The 23,600-nt window shown below is 40.8% G+C and overlaps 1 protein-coding gene across 2 annotated transcripts in view; it reads left to right on the top strand.

Annotated features, from left to right (window-relative positions):
- The window catches only part of LOC125464965 (AT-rich interactive domain-containing protein 1A-like), a 128,335-nt gene that overhangs the window by 65,767 nt on the left and 38,968 nt on the right, over positions 1-23,600 (top strand). For both annotated transcript variants that reach the window (XM_048557942.2, XM_048557940.2), the window contains exons 5-7: positions 16,018-16,258; positions 19,372-19,461; positions 20,546-20,713. In XM_048557942.2, the coding sequence (XP_048413899.1) occupies positions 16,018-16,258; positions 19,372-19,461; positions 20,546-20,713 (499 nt within the window). The remainder of the gene's footprint in view (positions 1-16,017; positions 16,259-19,371; positions 19,462-20,545; positions 20,714-23,600) is intronic.

The following is a 23,600-nucleotide window of genomic DNA, read 5'->3' as shown; positions in this document are numbered from 1 at the left end:
CTATGTTTGCAAGTTCTGTTAGTTTATTTAATGCTGAATTAAAATACAGTCATGTTTATAGGCAGAGCCTTAATTTGTTATAATATTTCATCGTTCAATTGAGAGTGAGATTTTTTAGCTGCAACGCATTCTTGAACCAGATTCCACGAAGGCCGGGAATGTATTTAAACACTAAACGTATAACAGGGGAAAAAAAAACACTAAAATGTGTCTGAGATAAGTGTCGAGCTGGATGAACACAGCAGGCCATGCAGCATCATAGGAGCAGGAAAGCTGATGTTTTGGGCCTAGACCCTCCTTCATCCAGCTCTACACTTTGTTATCTCAGGTTCTCTAGAATCTGCAGTTCCTACTATCTCTGAAATGTGTCTGAATCAAGTTTTAATGTCAGTCATATTTGGATTAAACATTAAAAATTTGGGCTACCAAGTTTGGAACATCTGAAAAGGCTGATAACAATACTTGATTCATGGGAGCCATTGACACTGAAGTGCTAAGGGGTATTTTGAGTAAAAATGCACTCAGGCAGCTGGACCTTTTTCAGATGGCTCAAACTTCCTAGCTTGAATTTTTGATAGAGTTCAAATAGGACTGGTGACATTCAAATCTGAAGGAGACATAATTTCTTTGTTATGTGTTTGGTGTTTAAGTTCATTCCCATCCTTCCTGGAATCTGCCTCTTGACCACATGTCCTTAATACTTACTGTTACAGTCCAGGCTCAGTCAGCCGTGATAAGTGCCCTTTGATTTGAAGAAATGTGTTCAGTGAAATGGTTTTTGGCAATACAAGCTCACATGCTTAAGGTGAAAAGATTTGAATTTTCATTGCTGTTGCATGCACAATGTCTGGCAAACTCAAAATACTTGAATTTGTAGATCTAAAATGAACGTGTATCATGTTGCCATTAAGTGTTTTCAATGCTGTTGATCTTCACATTCCCTGTTGTCACCAACAGACCTTGTCCTTGAGAAAAAGTAGTGATGTCTGTTGTTTAAAGTATCTCCATTATGGCTTGGAAACCAGCTAATCCATTGAATTTCCGTATGATTGACCTCCGCAATCCCTTGTGTATCTTTATTTCACCATCCGAGGGAACTGTGAAAGTAAAGGTTGGTATGCTGTGCGTGGCGAGGATAAGAATCTGAGAAAGGCAACTTAATAGGAGCAGTAGCCTACTTGATTCAAGTTGGTTGATCCCCCGTGAATGCTGTGTGGCAGTGGTTGATGTTTTGGAGATGGGCATCATGTACAGAATGAATATCAAAATTTCTATTTATAAGCCCCTTAGTTGCATTTGTCTCTGAGCTGAAATAGATATTGTTTTACTAGCTTTGATTGTTAAGAAAGTTAAACACCAGGACTTAATTGAATTTGACTGGAATTAGTGTTCCAAATTTAGGGAGTTTTAATTTTTTGAAGACCACCTTTAATAAATACACTCAAATGCTTGCAGATCACAAGGAGCATTTTGACAATTGTATCCATGTTCATCAACAAAGATCTGATCACTCTGCCGTTTTTCAACTTCTGCCCCATAGCCCTGGAGGCTGTGGCAATGCAAATGAATGTTTAAATACTATTTAGCTGTTAAGAGTTTCTGACTTGACTTCAGGTGGAAATGTCCACCCTGTGAAAAATAATTTTCATGTTTTCTTTTAGCCTTCTGCCTTTTATCTTTAATCCCATGTCCCCGATTGTTAAACTCCTCTACTGATGGAAAATGTGTCTTCTATCCACCCTAGGTAATCCCCAATCAATCCTACATGCCTGTTAGGTTCCTCTCAACCTTTGCAGCTCCAAGCAAAACAACCTTAGTCTGTGCACAGTCAGATCCTTCCTACAGTGTAGAGAGCAGAACTGTTGTCGGGTTAGGTCATAACTGGAATACTGTTTCAGATATTGTAGCATAACCGCCTTGCTGCAGTGTTCTAAAAATGGCAGGTGTTCCATTTGCCTCGTTAACCACATTATCTACCTGCCTTTGTCTGTGAATAACCTTATCAAAGTCCTTCTGATCTTGAGTATTTTTCAGGATCTTGCCATTCATCGTGTAATCCCTTGCCTTGTTTGCACTGCACAAGGGCATTGCCTCATTTTTCTGTGAATTCCTTTGTCTCTGCTTGGCCCAGCTGACCAATCCATTGGCAAATTTCAGAAAAAAGAAATCAATGTTCTTGTTATTTATTTACCATCTCACCAATTTTATCATCTGTGAATTTATCATTTCTGCTGCATTTTGAGTCCAAATCATTTCACTACACCCAGAGCCGGACCCTGCAGAATCCCACTGTGGAAACTGGCTTCGAGCCACTCAACCAATTTTACATCCACTGTGGCAAATTGACATGAAGTCCGTGGGTTTTCTTGACTAGTCTTCAATGAGCAGCTCCATTGAAAACCTTGCTGAAGTCCATGTCGATAGGATTACATGCATTGTTCTCATTATCACTCCTGGTTATCTTCCTGTCTGACTATCCCCCATTAATCTGTATATCCAAATGCAGCCATATTCGGCCCTTCAGAATTCTTTCGAATTACTTCACTACTGAAGTTAGCCTGCCCTGTAATTTCCTGATCTATTTCTTCCTTCCCCTTTTTATTTGAGAAATCCTGAATGTTTTGTACTAAGTTATCCAAGGTCCAGGAACTGTATTCCAAGCTAGTAAACCAAAATATGATCTGCTTATTTATACATTCTTGATGTTATACTTCACTGTGGTAATGCAGTGTAAATTGAGAGCCCCACTATTCCCAGGGTGATCCCAAAAAGTTAGATTTTAAAAAGAGCAGAATTCCTGAATTTCCCCTGGACCAGCATAGACCATGTTTGTGGGTTTTAACAAGAATTTAGTATTTATTACAAATACTAACTATAGATGAACATTGTTGAGACATCGACATATAACTCTACTACTTAAAATTCTGACCCACTTAGGCTCCCACTGAAGACACGTACAGAACATAGAACATAATATAAATCAGCCTCTTTGACAACCATATCTGTACTGACCGTGTGGCTGTTCTAAACTAATCCCATCTGCTTGACTCAACAGAAAAATGTAAGAGGAAAAGACTGGTTGTTCAATGGTCCCTGTCTACAGGGTTTATTGAGATGATCTTTTTGCTGCTCAGCGCTGCTTCTCGATCTTCCTTTCTTCCCTACTTTCCTTTCTTTCCATCCCTCCCGCCCTCCCTTGGACATTGTCCAACCCCCTCGTGATTTGATAAACCTCTATGATCACCCCTCTGTCTCTGACACTCCAGGGAAAATAATCCCAGCCTATTCACTGTCTCCCTATAGCTCAAACTCTCCAATGCTGGCAATATCCTTGTAAATTTTTTCTGCGTCCTTTCAAGTTGAACAGTTCCTTCATATAGCAGGGAAATAGGAAGTGAACACTGTATTCCAAAAGTGGACTAACCAATGTCCTGTCCAGCTGTAACATGACTTCCCAACTCTTATACTCAATGCACTGACCAATAAACTTGCACACCGCTTTAACTCTGTCTACCTGTGATGCCACTTTCAAGGAACTGTGAACCTGTACTCCAAGGCCTCTTTGTTCAGCAACACTTCCTCAACCTTACCATTAAGTGTATAAGTCCTGCCCTGATTTGCCTTTCCAGAATGCAGCACCTCACATTTATCTAAATTAAACTCCACCTGCCGCTCCTAGGCCCATTGGCCCATCTGATCAAGATCCCATTGTACTCTGAGGTAACCTTTGCTGTCCACAATGCCTCCAATTATGGTGTCACCTGCAAACTTACTTACCACAGCTCCTATGTTCACATCCAAACCCCACACACGACAAAAATCAGTGGACCCAACACCGATCCTTGTGGTGCACCGCTGATCACAAGTTTCCAGTCTGAAAAGCAACCCTCCATCACCACCTGTTGTCTCCTATCTTCAAGCCAGTCCTGTATGTTAATGGCCAGTTCTCCCTGTATTCAGTGTGATCTAACCTTGCCAACCAGTGTGCCATGAGGAACCTTGTTAACTGCTGCACTGAAGTCCATATTTATCACGCCCACTGTTTTGCTTTCATTAGTCCTATTTATTATTACTTCAAAAAACTCAATCAAGTTAGTGAGACATGATTTCCTATGCACAAAGCCGTGTTGACTATCCCTGATCATCCTTGTCTTTCCAAATACTTGTAAACCCCCTCAGAATTCCCTCCAGCATCTTCCCCACCACCGATGTCAGGTTCACGGGTCTGTAATTCCCTGGTGTTTTCTTACCTTACTACTGAAATAGTCCACAATCAGAAATACAGAAGTAGATGTGGTCTTTGCAACATCTGTATTGATACTTTAATTTGCACATGCGTGCATCCATAGTAGATCAGTTAGGTCACTCCCTTGTCATGCATCTAAAGTGATACGGAGTGTAAACTCTACTCTGAACTGGTACAAGTTGAGTACATTGAAAGTTTTTTGTTTGTTCTCTCTCTTCTGTAGTTGGTGCCATGAGCATGGATGACTTCTGTTCCCTGCATTAATCGGAGATTTGTTGGAAGTTGTACTTCTATGTGCATATGAACTCTCACTTACATGTATAGGCCATCGGTTGCTCATCAACAAGGGGCAGATTAGAGTACTTACACCATATGATCACACATAGGCACTATTGTATTGGAAATTGGCACAGCTGTTTCTGGCTATTGTAGCAATCATGTGAATGCCCCTAACTACCAGCACAGGAGCACTGCCTTTTATTTAAGTTTTTCAAATTGTGCCACAATTGTGGAAATGTTCCTGCTGATCTGTTACAGTGGAGCTGCAGGTATAACATACTTCTAAAGATGAATACTCGTTATGTAACATTTGAATGCAGAGCAATGGTTTCAATTTCCTCGTTTCCCTCAATGTTTTACTTATTGAAAACAACCAAAAAGCTGCTGTGTGGAGAGCCATTGTTGGGTTCCTGCTGCACACGGGGTTTTGTAAAAATGCATTGTTTTCTTTTTAAAAATACTCTTGTTCTTGTGGAGTAGTGAGCTGTAAATAGTTTGGCCCTTTCTCTTAATAAGGCACACATGCCTTGGAGACAGAACAAATAGTCACTTTGTAATTATACTGGGGACAAGAACATTCACGTGTTGCTATCGTTTTGCTATTTTAAAATCCCTCCAGGTCAAAGTGCTTTTGAGCTGCTTAGATTGCAGTGTTTTCTGTTCCTCTATCAGAGGGTGACTAACTCATTCAGGATGCATGAGAATGTTTTGTAAAAATGTATGATTATCTCCTCTTCAGCCTGGCTGCCTACATCATAAATGGTGTTTGAGGCAGGGAGACACTGCCAAGGGGTTCACTGACATACGGGTGGGTGAGATAATGGATCTTTATTGAAACTAACTAGCTGCGAAGGTTTTGCAGTTGCTGTCTTCATCCAGATAACATTTTCACCAATATTATACGTACAAACTTTGTGATTTGAGCATGGTGAGAAGTGGTGAAGTATTTTGTGTTTTCTTTATAGGTGCTTTTTCATATATGCATTTTACTTTACAGATTCAGGGTTTTCTAAGGTCAACAGAATTGACATCTGGTGGAAATTGCAATAGTGAATTAGCATTAGACATTAAACTTGTAGTTTACCAAATGAACAAGAGTAGGTTACTTGGCCCTTTTTGAGCCTGCTCTGGCACTCAATAAGATCATGGCTGACATTTTAACCTCAACTTTAAATTTCCCCCAATAATCCTTCATCCCTTTTTGGTAATCAAGAATCTATCTACGCTGCAAAAAAATCTAAAAGCTTGTGCATTCACTGCTTTTTGGGGAAGTGAACTCCAATGCCAGTCGACCCTCAACACGTTGTTCCTCCTGTCTTATATAGGCAACCCATTATTTTTAACTTTGACCTCTAGTTCTGGATTCTCACAATGAAATATTCATTCAGTATCTAATATGGTCAAATCTCCACATGGTTGTGTATGTTTCAATTAAATCACCTCTGATTCTTCTGAGTTCTAGAGGATACAGGCCCAGTCTGTCCAACCTTTCCTCATAAGGCAATCAGCTTATTCCTGGCTTTACTCCAGCAAACACTCTCTGAACTGCTTCCAGCATATTAACATTCATCTGTGAGCACAGTGACCAGTACTACGCAGTGCTGTAGATGCAGTTTTACTATGCCCTGTATTGCTGAAGCATAACATACCTACTCTTGCATTCAATTCCCTTCTCAATAAGCCATTACATCCTATTAGCTTTCCTGATTATTTACTGTTCCTGCACATAACCACCTGCAATTCATGCATTAGGATATCCAGACCCCTCTGCATCTGGGCTTTGCAACCACTAACAATTGAGATAACATGCTTTTTAAAAATTCTTTCTGCCAAAATGGAGAATTTCATACGTCCCCCTCATAGTACACCATTTGCCAGGTCTTTGCCAACATGCTTAAGGAGCCTGTGGATGAATATGGATCAGTTGTATCCTCTTCACAACTCCTTTCCCTACCAATCTTTGTATCATCAGCAAATTTAGCTGCCATGCATTTGGTCTCTTCATACGAGTCACTTATATAAATTGTAAAGTTCAGGCCCTGGTATTGACCCCATGACACCCCACTCGTGATGTACTGCTAGCCCATATATTCTAGCTAGCCATGCTTCATGCACACATTCTCGCACTCCTTTTATTTGCTACCATCTTGGAGATATGTATTGGATGCCTTCTGGAAATTTCCACTGGTTTCCTTTGCACATGGCGCAAGTTACTACTTGAAATAAAATTAGTTTTATCAATGGGAAATCATGTTTAACTATGTTGGATCTATCTCTTGTCTGGTTACGTTGATCAGGATCTCTGCGACGTAACGTGGAAGTTGACCAAGAACGTCTCAGATTCTGTCTTAACCACTGACAGTAACCTAAACCCTACAGAGGAATTTACTTTTAAGTTGAACTACCTGAAATGATCCAACATATTAAGTGTAGCAAGTGCTTTCACAGTAAAAGCTTCCCTTTTTTTTGTAGCCTTAGTTTGTTCATTAGCTAAAGAATATCACTGTCAAAACACAAATATTGAAGGCTACATGAAAGTTCTGAATATAATGGATTATCAGAGTACACCTGTTACAAAAGTTCAGAGAAATGTCAAAATTCAAATATTTTGTTTTTCTCTGCAAAGACTGTACAGAACTGATTTAGAACCTTTATGTACTTTTCAATTATTTTTGAAAATTAAAAAAATTGTGCACTTCAGGAAGTGACATTTAGGATCTGTGCCCTGTTAGGCCATTGTTCATTGAAGAAGGTTGTATCATTTAATTGTGTTGGGAGGGGATGGTTTTAATATTCACAAACAGATGGGTCAACTTCAAAGTGAGAAGAAAGAATAGAGGTTGCAGAAAATGGCTGGCACCCTGCTTTTCCTATAGTTTCCTTTGGCATAGAGTTTGCATTGAAAACACTAGCTCCATTTTCAAAATCACCAAACCTCCACTTTGTGAAGCTTATGATCATTTGCAGTTTGTGGAGGGAAATAAATTCTATTCCATTTTCTGCAAAGATCGTGACCCATCTCCCAGCTGATAGCTTGTAGTTGCAAATCTGGGCCCTTCCAATTTTGCTGTTTGAAGCCCAATTCCTGTGGGAGAGTCGATCCGTTTAGGAGTCTTTGTCACAGTGTTGATAACGTTACACATGGTGATAACACATCAAGACTGACTTGTTCCTTTTGAAGGTGCTATCTTGGATTTGATTATTAAATTTCACACCTAATTCTCTTGTGTTCTGTTAATAAAAATTGTTTTGTTGTACTTGATGAGAGGTGTTGGTGTTAGGCAGGCAACACTTTCCATTTCAGGCAGTCAGTGTCTGTTTCAAACGCTTCGCAATGAGATGCTGAATGAACCTTTCTGGGCTTAGATGTGACTGCTGTCTGTGCCAGTCTGGCAGTTTAATCTGTTTCTCTGCACCAACCACCCTTTTTGTAGCTCTTTTGAGGAGGACAAGATTGTCATTTAGGAACAGTTTAATGACTGAACCAGTTGAAACTGGGCTAAGCTTGAGAAGCAAGCAGTTGGCATTCAAACTGTCAGACTGAAGAGAGAAAAGACAATATCTTGTAACTATATGTTCATATCAAATTCAAACTTCCTGTCAGCTGGCCTCATTGATCTGCATCCGTTTTTAATCAAATGGTTTTGTTAATCAAGGTTTGATGGAATTAGGGGCAGGGAGCTGAGGATGTGGGGGGGTCATGGCGATTATTGTCTTTACACTGATACTGTAAAATTTGATGACAGTATGTGATGTTATTTATTGATGGAGATGCATTAAACCAGATCCATGAATTGCTTTGTGAGGTTTGTCAGCACACCACGCCTGGGTTAGGATGGCAGCATTCACTTTTTAACCTTCTGGGTTTGCAAGAGTGACCAAGTGTGTAGAACATATCAGGAAGAAATGAGCACACTGTGACATCAGTTCAACACATTAGACTCCATGGAGTAATCAGCATTCATTCATCAGGTCAGAGCCTGAAATAAAACTGGGCAGGATTTCAAAAGAAAGCTCAAGGCTTTTGTTCGGGAGCCAGCCAGGAGTGTGAGATTCAGTGTGAAATACTTGGACAGCTTCCAGTATTTTGATGGTAATGGCAGATGGGCAATAAATCGAAAGCACATGGAAAGCACGTGAGACGAACCAATCCTCTCATTCTGTTATTGTTTACAAATGTAAATATTGGCAGAGCTCTGAGCACAGACAGGAAGGGAACGCTAGCATCACATGAGTAAGAAGCTCTGAGCTTGCACTGCACTCACTACTGATCAGTATTGGGATTGGGTCACAGGAACAATTCTGACTTTAATTGGGCATTTTACAGAACTGGAAGTATAGGAATAGGAACTGTTTTCTCAGCCATTGGCTTTTGTTCAGTGATCTAACTTCCGCATAATGGAACACTTATGAATAGGGCTTTGTAAATGATAGATTTCCACCTTGCTCTTTTTAAGTTCTATATCCATGAATACCCTATTAAAAACTGAAAGAACTGTAGATGTTGTAAATCAGAAATAAAAACAAATTGCTGGAAAAGCTCAGCAGGTCTGATAGCACCTGTGAAGAGAAATCAGGGTTAACATTTCAGGTCACCGGAGCTGAAATGTTAACTGATTTCTCTTCACAGGTGTCATTGGATCTGCTGAGCTTTTCCAGCAATTTCTGTTTGTGATATGAACACCCTGACTGATCCCCATCACCTTGACATCACTGTAGGAATTTAACACACGTAAATCAAGATGAATGCAGCCACTTCCGTATTTACTAAAAAGTAAAGATTACTGTAACAGTAATAATAACTTGCTGTAAAATGGCAATAGAGCAGCAATATGTGGGGATTGAAACTGCATGCATTAGCTGGTTCCCAGTGTGCAGTATTAATCTTGGAGAGCACTCAAGCTGTTACTGCATTGCAAAACTCTACAAATGCTGCTAAATCAAAGATGGATAGTTTACTTCAATCACAATATGCAATGGTTAAAATCTATGGTACTTTATCAATAGAATAACCTAAACTGCTTGGGCAGGCTTTCCCTATGTGGAGAACGTGGTTGAGACTGCCATTTTCTCTTGTTTAACCACCATTTTGTATGTTAATTAAGGAGTAGAAATCAATGTGTAAAACTGACCTGGTCGGTTCCTGTAAGCAAAAGCCTAAGATTGCTCAGAGTTACTGTGTCTGTTTGCATATTAGTTGAGTACTGGACAAGTTGACAGAGGTTCTGATTTTGAGTTTGTCCTGTAACTAGCTGAATCAATTGATTCAGCTACTGAGAATAACGTTGGAAAAGGTAACTTGAAATGTTACCTCGATTTAAATCACTGTTGTTGGACTTTCATTTTAGTATGCCTCATGCCGTGTCTAGGTAGAATTTGAGAGATTAAAATGCAATGATTTTCAGAAAACTGAGGTGAGAGGCAAGTTCATTGCAAGATACTTTTTCTGACCTGGGGCACGGTTTATAATGGGTTTAAATGAATTTTTGGGAACCTGTTTGATTCAAATTGTTAAATTACAAAATCTGTGGTATGTATACAGCCTAAAATGTATAATTGATATGTAAAATTTAAGGACTTTGCATCTCTACTTATCACACTAAATACAGTTATAAAGGGGAAATGAGTTTTTTTTTTGGCTGGAACAGCATGTAGTCTTGGGTGGTGCAGTGTTTCAAGTAGGACTTGAACACAGGGAGATTTAACAGTGAACCTTGTCCTGTCTCCAGCTGATAGCTAATTACTCGATTGTTGTCTAATGCTTAGAACACATTTTCAAAGAGCAAGAAAAAAGTAGTTCCAGTAATTTAAATGTGATGATGTCATTGTGCATGAAAGGATGGTAATCCCAGACTGGCTGTGCCAGCCAGGGCTATACTTAAAACATGGCAGGAGGAGGCACAAATACCCGCTGTCCAACTTCTTCTTTAGCTTACTGAAAGTTTTATGTTTAGATTATCCTCAGATTTTAAAAGGTGTAGTGTGGTGTCAACTGCCTAAGTTTTTGTTTGATTCTAAGTAAAGTCAGGATTGTTAATCTGGTATTTAAACAGCGATGCTCAGTAGGTTAATTTAGCATTGTCTCTTCCTCTACCCTTGGCTAATCAGGCACTATGCAAATGTGTTATAATGGCACTTTTTCCAAATCAAATATTTATTGTTTTCTGAAGTTGAAATAATTATTCTACAGGCAGTATATATCGTGGCAGATTTTCTAGCTTGTATTTTATGGCCTATTTTGCTGCTAGAAGATGCGTGGCATGTTGGTGCACCAATATCAGACGTTGTTTGTGTGAAATGAACAGTTCCAGCTGAACCGTAGTTGGAACTTGCATTCAATTTACAGACCAAGATAAATAGAGGCTCTTGAAATTGCAAGAACAAAAAGAATGCAAAAAAAATTAGTAAAATGGACGGCGATGTGGTACGGCGGTTAGCACTGCTGTCCCTCAGTGCCAGGGACCTGAGTTCAGTTCCACCCTCCAGTGACTGCATGGGGTTTGCACGTTCTCCCCGTGTCTGCATGAGCTTCCTCTGCTGTGGTTTCCTCCCACAGTCCGAAGATGTGCAGCTTAGTTGGATTGGCCATGCTAAATTGCCCAAAGTGTCCAGGAATGTGCAGGCTAGGTCGATTAGGCATGGGAAATGCAAAATTACAGGGATGAGTTGGAGAGGTGTGGTGGGTCTCTGGCATGCTCCTCAGAGGGTCAGTGTGCCCTCGATGCTCTGAATGGTCTGCTTTGACACTGTAGGGATTCTGTGATTCTATCAATATTTAGTTGATTTGAGCTGAAAAGCTACCGATAAGTGGCAGGTATCAAAGACTTAGTCCTAGTTATTTTTCATTGATAACATGTGGTTGTGGTTGGCTGCACACAGTTGCATTTAAGTATCCAAATTGGTTTCATTCCCATCTTGAATCAGTTCACTTTTTATTTAGTCATAGGTCAGCATTTACTGCCATCCCCAGTTGCCCTTGAAGGTGGTATTGAGCTGCTGCATTGAAATTGGTTGCAAGTATATTCAATGTTGTCACAGATGGAGTTCCAGGATTTTGATCCAGCAACACTCCATGAACAGTGGTATATTTCCAAGTTAGGACGGTGAGTGGCTTTGAGGGAAATTTGCAGGTGGTGATATTCCAGGTGTCCATTGCTCTCATTCTAGAAGGTCGTGGTCTCAGGTTTAGAAGGTGCTGATTAAGGAACCTTAGTGAATTTATTCATTGCACCTTTGTAGGTAGTACACACGACTGCTGTTGTGCAACAGTGGTAGGAGTGGCAGCATATCCACAAACAATCAAACTGCCCTGTCCTGGATGGTTTTAAGCTTCTTGAGCCATGTTGAAGCTGCATTCATCCTGGTGAGGAATATTCCATAGCAGTCCTGATTTGTTCCTTGATACCAGATAAAACACTAGGAGAGAAAGAGAGCAGATACCAGATAAAACATTGCAAGAATGTGTGGACATCAGATAAAATACTGCAAGAAAAAATGCAGAAAGCAGATAAAACACTCAAGACAGCGTGTGCTGGGATTAGAAGACAGGGATAACACCAACACACCTACTACACAGGTAAGTTCAAACATAGTACTAACTTTACGTGGTGTACACATTGGTAGTAATAAGTGAATACTGTTTCTAAATGGTTAAAATTAAGAATGGCAGTTCAGCTGGCATACCAAAGTTTGCAGTATGTAGGTATTCGTACCGTTGTGATCCAGGTCAAACATACCTGCAGTATGTGTTTGAAGTTTGAGCAGCTTTAGCTCAGTTAGAGCTAGAAGCTGAACTCCAGACGCTGCGATATGTTGAGGAGGGGGAATATTATTTGGATCCTTTGTAGTAGAAGTCGTGCCTCTTGGAATAAGGTGTGGCTACAAATTAGGCAGGTAAGAGGATCCAGAGCGTAGGAATGTCAGTCTCTGCAATTGTCCAACAGGTTTGAGGTTCCTTCAGCTTGTTTGGAGTTGGGCTTGTGGGATGGATGTGCTAAATAACTATATATGGCACTGTGGTACAGGAACCCATTCACGTAGGGGAGCCAAAAGGAATGTAGTGGACAGCATTGTTGGGGGATTGGAGCTGGTCTCTGCAGTAAAGGAGGAGAGCTCAAATGTGGTGTCTGCCCAGGGTCGGGGTTCAGGATACTTGCTCTGGATTGGAGAACAACATGGACTGGGCGAGGGAAGATCCATGTAGGCTTCAATGACATAGGATGGATGAAGAAGAGGTTCAAATAGTTGGTCTGAGGAGCTCGGCATCAAATTAAGTAGAATCTCAAAGCTGATCATCTCTGAATTATAACCCAGTCACGTGCAAATTAACATGCGGTAAACAAGGTTAGAGAGAGGAATGTGTGGCTGAATGGCTGGTTTGGAGAAGTGAATTCTGGTCTGCGGGCACTGGCACCAATATAGGGGCAAGTGGAATCTGTACCATTAGGATGGCTTACACCTGAACTGTACTGGACTGATGTTCTTGTGAACTGCATAATGAGGGAGTCAATGAATTTTTAATGTAAATTGTAGGCAGGTTGTGATAAATCGGTGAGGCATGGGCAACTGAGGAATGAATTAATATGAAAAAGGATGCCCAGACAGTGACAGGAAGATTCAGAGAATACAGATGAGAGCATCAAAGCAGGGCTAGTGAAAATGAACTGGTAGTTAAAGGATAGGTTAGGATGCAAACATGTAAGGGGATGGTTCAAAAAACACAGAAGCATTCCAACAAATAAAAAGTCTAAGGAATGGACCTGCCATTCGTGGCTAACTTTTTTTAAAAAATGGAATCGAACTCCATGAAAAGATTTATAATCCAATACCTATTACATTGTCAGAATTGTTTTTTTTAAAAACAGCAAACACTGAAAGATTAATAAGGAAGGGAAAATTAAGAGTATGAGAGAAAGTTGGTCAAAATATAAAAACAGATAAGAACAGTTTCTTGAGATATCTAAAGAAAACCAGAGTTAGACTGGTTCTGTAGACAACATCTGGAGAATTAGCGTCGAAAGATAGATGGCAGACAAATTGAACACATTTTGCCTTGATCCTCACTGAGAGGGTATAAATAATCTCCTGATAATTCAAGAACTGAGGGATGGAGGAACTTGAGTATAATAGCCAAGGAAGTGGCATTAAGTTAGTAGTTGGAACTGCTAGTTGACAAGTCCTTGTGTCCTCATGGATTTTGTCTTGAGGTCTTAAAAGTAGCAGCTACTGAGGTAATTGATGCATTTGTTTTAATTTGCTAAAACTCATTATATTTAAAGAATGTTGTGATAGATTTGTAAATTGCTTAAGTATCCCTTTTATTTAAAAGGAAGTAAGAAAGCCTGAACCTACAGGCCAGTTACTTTTAATATCTGGTACAGGAAAAATGTTAGAAATTGCTATTAAAGATGTTATAACAGGGCACTTGATTAAATTCAAGGTAATTAGGTAGAGACTTTGTTAATGTGATAATTATTTAACTAATTTATTATAATTCTTTGGAGTAACTTGTCCTGTGAACTTGTAACTAAGCAGGTGGGTTAGTGGAGCTGAGTCCATGAAAAGATCAGCCATGATCTTATTGAATGGCGGAGCAGGCTCAACAGGCCAGATGGTGGCTGCCTCCTTGTTCTTATGTGAGCAAAGGGGAGCTATTGGGTGTATTATACCTAAGTTTCAGAAGATGTTTTATAAGGTGCCATAACTTTTGATATTACAGAAAATTAAAGGGAATACGGTAACACTGACACAATATTGGCTTGCTCGCATGAAAGAATAGTCTTTTTCAGGCTGGCAGGGTGTCACAAGTGGTGTGTCAGGGCCTAACTTTACAAGTCATATAAATGATTTGAATGAAGGAACCAAAGCTGTAGTAGCGAAATTTGCTGTTGGCAAAGACAGGGAAATGAGTTGTGAAGAGGACATAAGTCTAACTTTGAGTGGGCAAAGACCTAGCCAATAGAATACCGCATGGGAAAGTACAGAATTTTCTATTTTTGGCAGAAAGTAAAATAAAAGCATTATCTAAATGTTGAAAGTTGCAAAGATCTGAGATAGAGATCTGGGTGTCCCAGTGCCTGAATTGCAGAAGGTAAGTATGGTGGTAACATGAGTAATGAGGAAAGCTGGTGGAATATTATTTTTTATTGCAAGGGGAATTGAATGCCAGAGTAGGGAGATTATGCTTCAGTTGTTATGTAAGGCATCGATAAGATCACACTTGGAACACTATGTAGTAGTGGCCACTGTATTGACAGAAGGATGTTAATATAGTAGAAGCAGTTCAGAGAAAGTTTACTGGAATAATACCTGGAAAGAGCAGATTACCTTGTGGAAAGGTTGGGCTGGGCCTGTTTCCTCTAGAATTTGGAAGAGTTAGCAGTGACTTAATTGAAACATAAGAACTTGAAGGAACTTGACCCAGTGGATGTCAAAAGGATAGTTCCTCTCTTGTGAGTAGAAGTAGGAGCTTTAGGGCTTTTTTTTCCAAAAAAAGGGTCACCCACTTAAGCCAAATGAGGAAACATGCTTTAGGGGTTGGGAGTCTTTGGAATTCCCTTCCTCAAAAGGCAGGGGGTGCGAATATTTAAATATTTTCATAGCATGAGAGGTAGATTCTTGATTACCATTTCATCAAGATAGTCAGGGTTTGCAGGAAAGTTGAGTTGAGGTTAAAATCAGATCAGCCAAAATCTTACTGTTGGTTTGAAGGACCAAATGGTCTACTCCTGTTCCTTGTTTGTATGTTGTAGATGGTGGATAGCCTTTTGGAGTTAAAAGATGCAAGTGACTCACTTGGATGATGACATTGAATGGTTGCAGATGAGCGATGGTGGATGAGAGAGAATGGCACAAGTTGTTCAAATGTGACAGCATTAACACACCATCTGGCAGGAGTGACAACGTGGGAATGGAGTGAAAGTAGAGAGATAGAAACGTTGAAGACAGGAACAGAAGTAGGCCATTTGGCCCTTAAAGCCAGTTCTGCTGTTCAGTCTGATCACTTCTGTTCACATCCCCATTGGCCCTCATCTGTTGACATTAAAAAACTGTCTTTTCTTTAGTTATTGAATGTAGAGCAGTGTTCGTTTGAGGGCAAGGTTGGAGGGGCATGTGGCAGGCACTTTTTCCTGGCATTTCTCTACCAGGTAGTGTACTCTCTGGAAATTAGTCTAAAAGAAGAGCATGAACTAGTTATTATAAAGTAGATGAATTTTGTTTGACTATTAAGATAATTCCTTCCACTCGTGAAGGAAGTTCTTTTATGTTTTGCAATATCTAACACATTGGGTCCTCCATAAGGCTATTCAGTACTCTCCCAGGCCGTGCAAATGTACGTACAATTGGTCAATTTCTTTTCAATTCAAACAATTTTCACCATTTCAGTGCCTGTAGAAATGAGGTTGGAGATGTATTAGTGTAAGAAACAGCCTGACATAAACTCCATTACTCACGAAGAGTAGACCAATCAGTTTTTTTTTCTGGGCTTATAGGATTTGTCTGGTTCTATTGACGATTTGCCGACTGGGACAGAGGGAGCACTGAGTCCAGGAGTGAGTACATCAGGAATCTCCAGCAGTCAAGGGGAACAAAGTAACCCTGCACAGTCACCGTTCTCTCCTCATACCTCCCCACATCTGCCTGGAATTCGTGGTCCATCACCTTCACCTGTAGGATCGCCAGCTAGTGTAACCCAGTCCCGGTCTGGGCCACTGTCCCCAGCAGCTGTACCAGGTAGGAATGTCTAAGTTTCGTTTGTAAATGTATCCTGCAGAAGGGTATACCTGGCAAGGCTCAATGATTTTTTTCTTTCAAGAGCAGTTCTTTAGATTTTCAAGAACTCTATTTTTCTGTGGGCAGAGATTCCTTTTTAGTTTCACGAAGTCTTTCAGTAGATGATGCAGTCACCTTAGTACCAATATCTTCAGTGATTTTGTTGATATGAAGGATTTAGACTTGCATAAAAGCAGACTAGGAGCAAATCATCAATATCCCTAGTAGTTATCACTGCTTATTAAGTGTGAAGCCACAACATACAAGCATTAATTAAGTATCACTATATAAATGACACAAGCGGCAGGCATAAGTTATCAATAGATGTTTGTTTTAAGAAAAACACTGCTACATTTCTATTTAGAAAAACGTCATGCTCCTGAACGTTATTTTTGTGGATTGCTGAGGTCACAGTTAACTGTTACGTGTTTGTTGTAACTCTGTTACTGCAGTGCTTGCTCCTGGAGCTCCCTTGATGGCTTTGCACAGTATTCCAGTTTCCTCCAGCTTTTGTTGACTGTCACTCACACCACTGCGTGAATCACAGGCTGCTTCTGTCCTGCATTTGTTGTTAGGCTCCCTATGAATATATCAGCATCAAGCATGGGAGAGAACAGCCTATGGTTGAAGAAGTGGTTCATCACCGTTTCCTCCCATTCTGTTTATGGGGGCAGCTTAATCCGAGGTTGGCCTTGAGTAAATTTTCTTGGGTGATCTGGGGAGGGCATGAGGTGGGTGGGTTCACCTGGTATCGTCTGTTGTGAAACCCAGTACCTCGTCAGACTGAGAGAAGAATTTTTAAGGTTCTTGTCTAGCTCTTTCAACTTCATCTTTGCCGATATTGGGTAGAAATTTGAGAGTTCAAAATTGTCAAAACTAAGGTATTAATTGGTGTGTTTGTAACCTGGTTTAAGGAGACTGAACAGAACCAGGCTCAGGATCTCATATGCAGTGTATCCTTGGGACTCTGCCCCTAAATTAGCTCCATTTTACTGTGACTGGGTGAATGGTAAAACATAGAAACTATGAGCAGGAGTTGGCCATTTGACCCTGTAGACCTGCTCTGCCAATCAAATCATGGCTGATCCTTCATCCTGGACCATATTTTTGCTGTCTTCTTATATTCCTTGATGCCTTTAATATCTAAAAATGTACCTATTGCCTCCTTGAATATATTCAATGATCTGGCCTCAATAGAGTTCTGTTGTAGAGAATTCCACGGGTTCACTACCCTTTGAAGCATTTTTCCTTGTTTCAGTCCTAAATGGTCAACCCTATATCCTGAGACCATGTACACTGGTTGTAAACTCTCCATCCCAAGAAACTATCGTTGCATCAAGTCTGTCCAGCCCTGTTAGAATTTACACATTTCAAACAGATCTCGCTCATCCTTCTAAACTCGTAAATATAGGCCCATTCAAACCAATTTCTCCTCAAGGTGTTGTGATATTCCTGGTGTCAGAAATATTGTTACACATTGTCTATTGTAAGTGTATTCTTTCTTAGGTAGGGAGACCAAAATTGCATGCAATACTCCCGGCGTGGGCTCAATCAGGCCTTTGAAAACCTGCCTGTGTACTTTCATCAATTGGCATGATAAGCGTGCACACATCCCTTTGTATAGTAAATGTTACCAATATATCACTACTTAAATAACACGACCCCCACGGTGGGGTAAGTAACTCCACGTTTGGCATATTGAATTGTCTTTACTCCATGTTTGGTCACTTGCTCAACATATCTAAATCACCTTGCTACCTCTTTGCTGCATCCTCACAAAGCACAGTTCAACCTTGTTTTGTGTCATCAGCAAACTTAGAAATGTTGCTTTTGGTTCCCTCATTCAAATATATAGCTGAGGCCCAAGCACTTATCTGATCCTTGTGGTACCGAACTAGCTATTTCTTGCTGCTTGAAAAAAGGCCTGTTATTCAGTCTTTCCTCTCTACCAATCAATTGTTGACCCATGTGCTTTAACCAATGTGCTTTAACTCTGACTGCTAACCTCTGAGAGACCTTATCAAAAGGCTTCTGACTATCCAAATCTACTGGTTCTTCCTTAATAGTTCTATTAAGTACATCCTCAAAAAAAAATCCACTAAACTTGTTTAGCAAATGATTTATCTTTCTGTAAACAGGTTGACTTTTTTTTTGACCAACCCCATTAATGCTTTCCAAATGTTCTATTACAAAATAAATGATAAAAGAACCGAGCACTCTTCACTCTACTAGTGTTAAGGTAACTCTTCTGTAATTCTGTCTTTTTTCCTCTCTTACCTTATAAAATAGTGGGGTTATTACATTTTCCACCTTTCAATCTGTAGGAACTGCTGCAGAGCCTAACACTTTGGATTATGACCACAAATGCATCAGGTTTTATTTTAGTATTGTGATGTAGATTCTCGTGCCCTGGTGACTTGCCAGCTTGTAATCCCATTAATTTCAATTTTCCAACTAATACATATTTTCCAAAATACTGCCCGCTCACTAGATCCTTGGCTCTCAACCATTTCTGAGAGATTTTTTGCACCCCATTTTGTGAAGACAGATGCAAAGTATGTGTCAATTCTTCTACCAACGTAAGGAACCTTTATTTGTCGTCTTTAATCTTATCTTCACATTTATGAAGTTTAAACTGGGAAATAGAATGAGGTTTGTACTTGTAAGTTTCGAGAGCAGGAATTTCTCTGGAATAAATCCTTTTGGTTTTTTTCATCCTCTAAGCTGAATTAGATGTGTGAATGATACTGCTTTTCCAAAGTAGCCTCATTGTGGAAATAAAAGCTATGTGGGAGGACTACTGAAAACAGATGGAAAGCCCAGCCAGACCATACCTCGAGCACTGCATTGAAGATTGATGCAGTTGAGCATCTGCCTTCCAAATGTGAAGTGTGTGAGCTGCATACCTACCTGTGTCTGTATTATCAGCTGGTGTAACTGCTTCACTCAGCTCATCTTGTTAGTTCTTTAAAGGGCTGAAGCTCCAATTTCCTATCCCCATGACGCCCTGCTGCCTTGTGCTTTTCAGTAATAACAAATTCAACAAATAGCTAATATAATTCTTTGCTCGATAGGTAATCAAATGCCACCTCGCCCTCCAAGTGGCCAGTCCGATGGAATTCTGCACCCTTCCATGAATCCATCTGCTATGGGGCAGGACCGAGGTGAGTTCTTGACTAGTTTTTTGTCGCTGACGTGGAAGTTAGAATAACAAACCACATTTAATTTGTTTACAGTTACAGAATCAAAGTTATACAGCGTGGAAATAGACCATTTGAGCCAACTCTTCCAGGCCGACCAGATATCTTAAATTAATCTAGAACTATTTACCAACACTTGGCCCATACCCCTGTAGACCCTTATGCGTTTACCTATCCAAATTCCTTTTAAATGCTGTAAATTGCACCAGCTTCAACCTCTTCCTCTTGTAGCTCATTCCATATGCACACCACCCTCTACGTGAAAATTTGCCCCTTACGTCCCTTTTATATCTTGCTGACCTTTCTCTATTGTGTACGCAAGGATGTATGGACTAGAGACTCTATACATTCACTTTGCAATGCAACAGTTTTACAAATGTGTTGCAGTTGGGCACATTTTCTGTCATTCATTCCCCATTTAGAAGGCATCAGTCTTGCTGTGATACACTTTGAGGGGCCAGGCAGTTTGTTACCTGGCTAATTGGAGCACCCCATCTGGTTGTGTGCTGAAATTTACAGAGCAAAAGTAGTCCATCCAGTGTATCACATCTCTGCTCTCTCCTTTGACAATTCCAGAACTTAATTTCCACTGACCTTTTTCTCCCACAGCCTTGTATTATTCTCGAATATCAAATGAGCATCTCCCCTTTAAAACAAATGGGCAGTGAACCAGTAACACTTTTAGTTTGCCTGTATACCCCACAAACTGATCGCACTGCCTGGGTGGACGGTGTAGGTTAGACACATTGAATATATGTGATTAAACTTGCAAGTGGGAAACTCCTAATATTTTACTACAGATCTGTTGTCACTGGAATTTGTTCATTGTCAAAGGGCAATTAATTGGAGCTGTTTCCCTGAATTTAAGTTAATTAGGTTTAACAAATTTTCTTCGGAGAAATCATTCCCTTTTTCTTAACAAATCTTTCTTATACAAGTAAGATGAAACAAGCTGCTTTGCGTAATGCATTAATTTTGCAGTGAATGATGTATTCTGCTTTTAAAGCAACATCTTGTCTTAACTGAACTGTCTTTTCCATCCCTGCAGGCTACATGCAGAGACCCCCTCAGTTGCCACAGTACAGCTCCCCACAGACAGGATCAGCGTTGTCACCACGTCAGCCTTCTGGAGGTCAGATGCATGCTGGGATGAGCCCATATCAACAGAATAACTCTGGAAACTATGGGCCTCAAGGTGCCCAGTATGGACCTCAAGGTGAGTCTGGTGGTTTGCTCAAAATTCACGAGGGCAGTGGAAAAATTTATCCCAAAAGCCCCAAAATATGAGCAAAATTCAGTCACAGGTACAGCTAATTAAAAGAGAGCCTGCACTTCGAAAGGAGAGCTCACTACTTGGCAGCTCTCAAGGGCAATAACGGGTGGGGAATAAGTGTTGGCCTAGCCAGTGATGCCTAAATCCCATGAATGACGAAATAAAAAGTTAGCTCAACGTCTGTTATTTGGAAAATATTAGTCAATTATTAATGATGTGATAGCAGAACATTTAGAAGTACAGAATATGATCAAGCTGAATCAGCATTGCTAGAAGGGGAAGTAATACTGGACAAAGAAACCTACAGCACAGGAACAGGCCCTTCGGTCCTCCAAGCCTGCGCCAGTCGAGATCCTCTGTCTAACCTGTCATCTATTTTCTAATGGTCTGTGTCCATTTGCTCCCTTCCCATCCATGTACCTGTCCAAATATATCTTGAGACGCTAACGTGTCTGCGTCTACCACCTCCGCTGGCAACGCGTTCCAGGCACTCACCACCCTCTGTGTAAAGAACTTTCCACGCATATCTTCCTTAAACTTTCCTCCTCTCACTTTAAACTCATGACCCCTAGTAATTGAGTCCCCCACTCTGGGGGGGGAAAAAACTTTTTCCCATCCACCCTGTCTATACCCCTCATGATTTTGTAGACCTCAATCAGGTCCTCCCTCAATCTCCGTCTTTCTAATGAAAATATTCCTAATCTATTCAACCTCTCTTCATAGCTAGCACCCTCCATACCAGGCAACATCCTGGTGAACCACCTCCGTACCCTCTCCAAAGCATCCACATCCTTTTGGTAATGTGGCGACCAGAACCGTACACAGTACTCCAAATGTGGCTGAACCAAAGTCCTATGCAACTGTAACATGACCTGCCAACTCTTGTACTCAATACCCCGTCCGATAAAGGAAAGCATGCCATATGCCTTCTTGACCACTCTATTGACCTGTGTTGTTACCTTCAGGGAACAATGGACCTGAACACCCAGATCTCTCTGTTCATCGATTTTCCCTAGGACTTTTCCATTTACTGTATAGTTTGCCCTTGAATTTGATCTTCCAAAATGCATCACCTCGCATTTGTCCAGATTGAACTCCATCTGCCATTTATCTGCCCAACTCTCCAGTCTATCTATATTCTGCTGTAATTTCTGACAGTCCCCTTCACTATCAGCTACTCCACCAATCTTAGTGTCATCAGCAAACTTGCTGATCAGACCACCTACACCTTCCTCCAGATCATTTACATATATCACAGACAATAGTGGTCCCAGCACAGATCCCTGTGGAACACCACTGGTTACAGGTCTCCAATTTGAGAAACTCCCTTCTTCTACTACTGTCTCCTGTTGCCCAGCCAGTTTTTTTTATCCATCTAGCTAGCACACCCTGGACCCCATGTGACTTCACTTTCTCCATCAGCCTGCCATGGAGAACCTTACCAAACACCTTACTGAAGTCCATGTATATGACATCTACAGCCTTTCCCTCATCAATCAACTTTGTCACGTCCTCAAAGAATTCTATTAAGTTGGTAAGACATGACCTTCCCTGCACAAAACCATGTTGCCTATCACTGATAAGCCCATTTTCTTCCAAATGGGAATAGATCCATCCCTCAGTATCTTCTCCAGTAGCTTCCCTACCACTGACGTCAGGCTCACCGGTTGATAATTACCTGGATTATCCTTGCTACCCTTTTTAAACAAGGGGACAACATTAGCAAGTCTCCAGTCCTCTGGGACCTCAACTGTGTCTAAGGATGCTGCAAAGATATCTGTTAGGGCCCCGGCTATTTCCTCTCTCGCTTCCCTCAGTAACCTGGGACAGATCCCATCCGGACCTGGGGACTTGTCCACTTTAATGTCTTTTAGGTTACCTAACACTTCCTCCTTCCTTGTGTCAACTTGACCTAGAGTAAGCAAACATCTATCCCTAACCTCAACAACCGTCACGTCCCTCTCCTTGGTGAATACCAATGCAAAGTACTTGTTAAGAATGTCACCCATTTTCTCTGACCCAGTGCATAACTTCCCTTCTTTGTCCTGAAGTGGGCCAATCCTTTCTCTAGTTACCCTCTTGCTCTTTATATATGAATAAAAGGCTTTGGGATTTTCCTTAACCATGTTTGCCAGCAATATCTCATGTCCTCTCTTAGCCTCTTAATCCCTTTTTTCAGATTCGCTCTACATTCAGGATATCCTTGCAAAGCTTTGCCTGTCTTCAGTCGCCTAGACCTCATGTATGCTTCCTTTTTTCTCTTGGCTAGTCTCTCAATTTCACCTGTCATCCATGGCTTGCCTTTTCTATTTCTCATTTTCACAGGATCATGTCTCTCCTGCACGCTAATCAACCTCTCCTTAAAAGCCTCCCACGTATCAAATGTGGATTTACCTTCAAACAGTTTCTCCCAATCTACATTCCTCAGATCCTGCCGAATCTTGGTATAGTCGGCCTTCCCCCAGTTTAGTACTCTTCCTTTAGGACCACTCCTATCCTTGTCCATGAGTATTGTAAAACTTATGGAATTGTGATCGCTATTTCCAAAGTAGCCCCCTACTGTAATATCAACCACCTGGCCGGGTTCATGCCCCAGCACCAGGTCCAGTATGGCCCTTTCCCGAGTTGGACTACATACATACTGCTCCAGAAAACCCTCCTGGACACACCTTACAAATTCTGCTCCGTCTTGACCCATAACACTGAGTGAATCCCAGTCAATGTTGGGAAAATTAAAATCTCCCATCACCACCACCCTGTTTCTCCTACACCTTTCCATTATCTGTTTACATATTTGTACCTCTATCTCACGCTTGTTGTTGGGAGGCCT

This window comes from Stegostoma tigrinum, chromosome 24 (genome assembly GCF_030684315.1).
Source record: "Stegostoma tigrinum isolate sSteTig4 chromosome 24, sSteTig4.hap1, whole genome shotgun sequence".
Lineage (NCBI taxonomy): Eukaryota > Metazoa > Chordata > Chondrichthyes > Orectolobiformes > Stegostomatidae > Stegostoma > Stegostoma tigrinum.
Note: the sequence above shows the minus strand (reverse complement) of the source record. Positions and strands in the feature narration are given on the sequence as shown.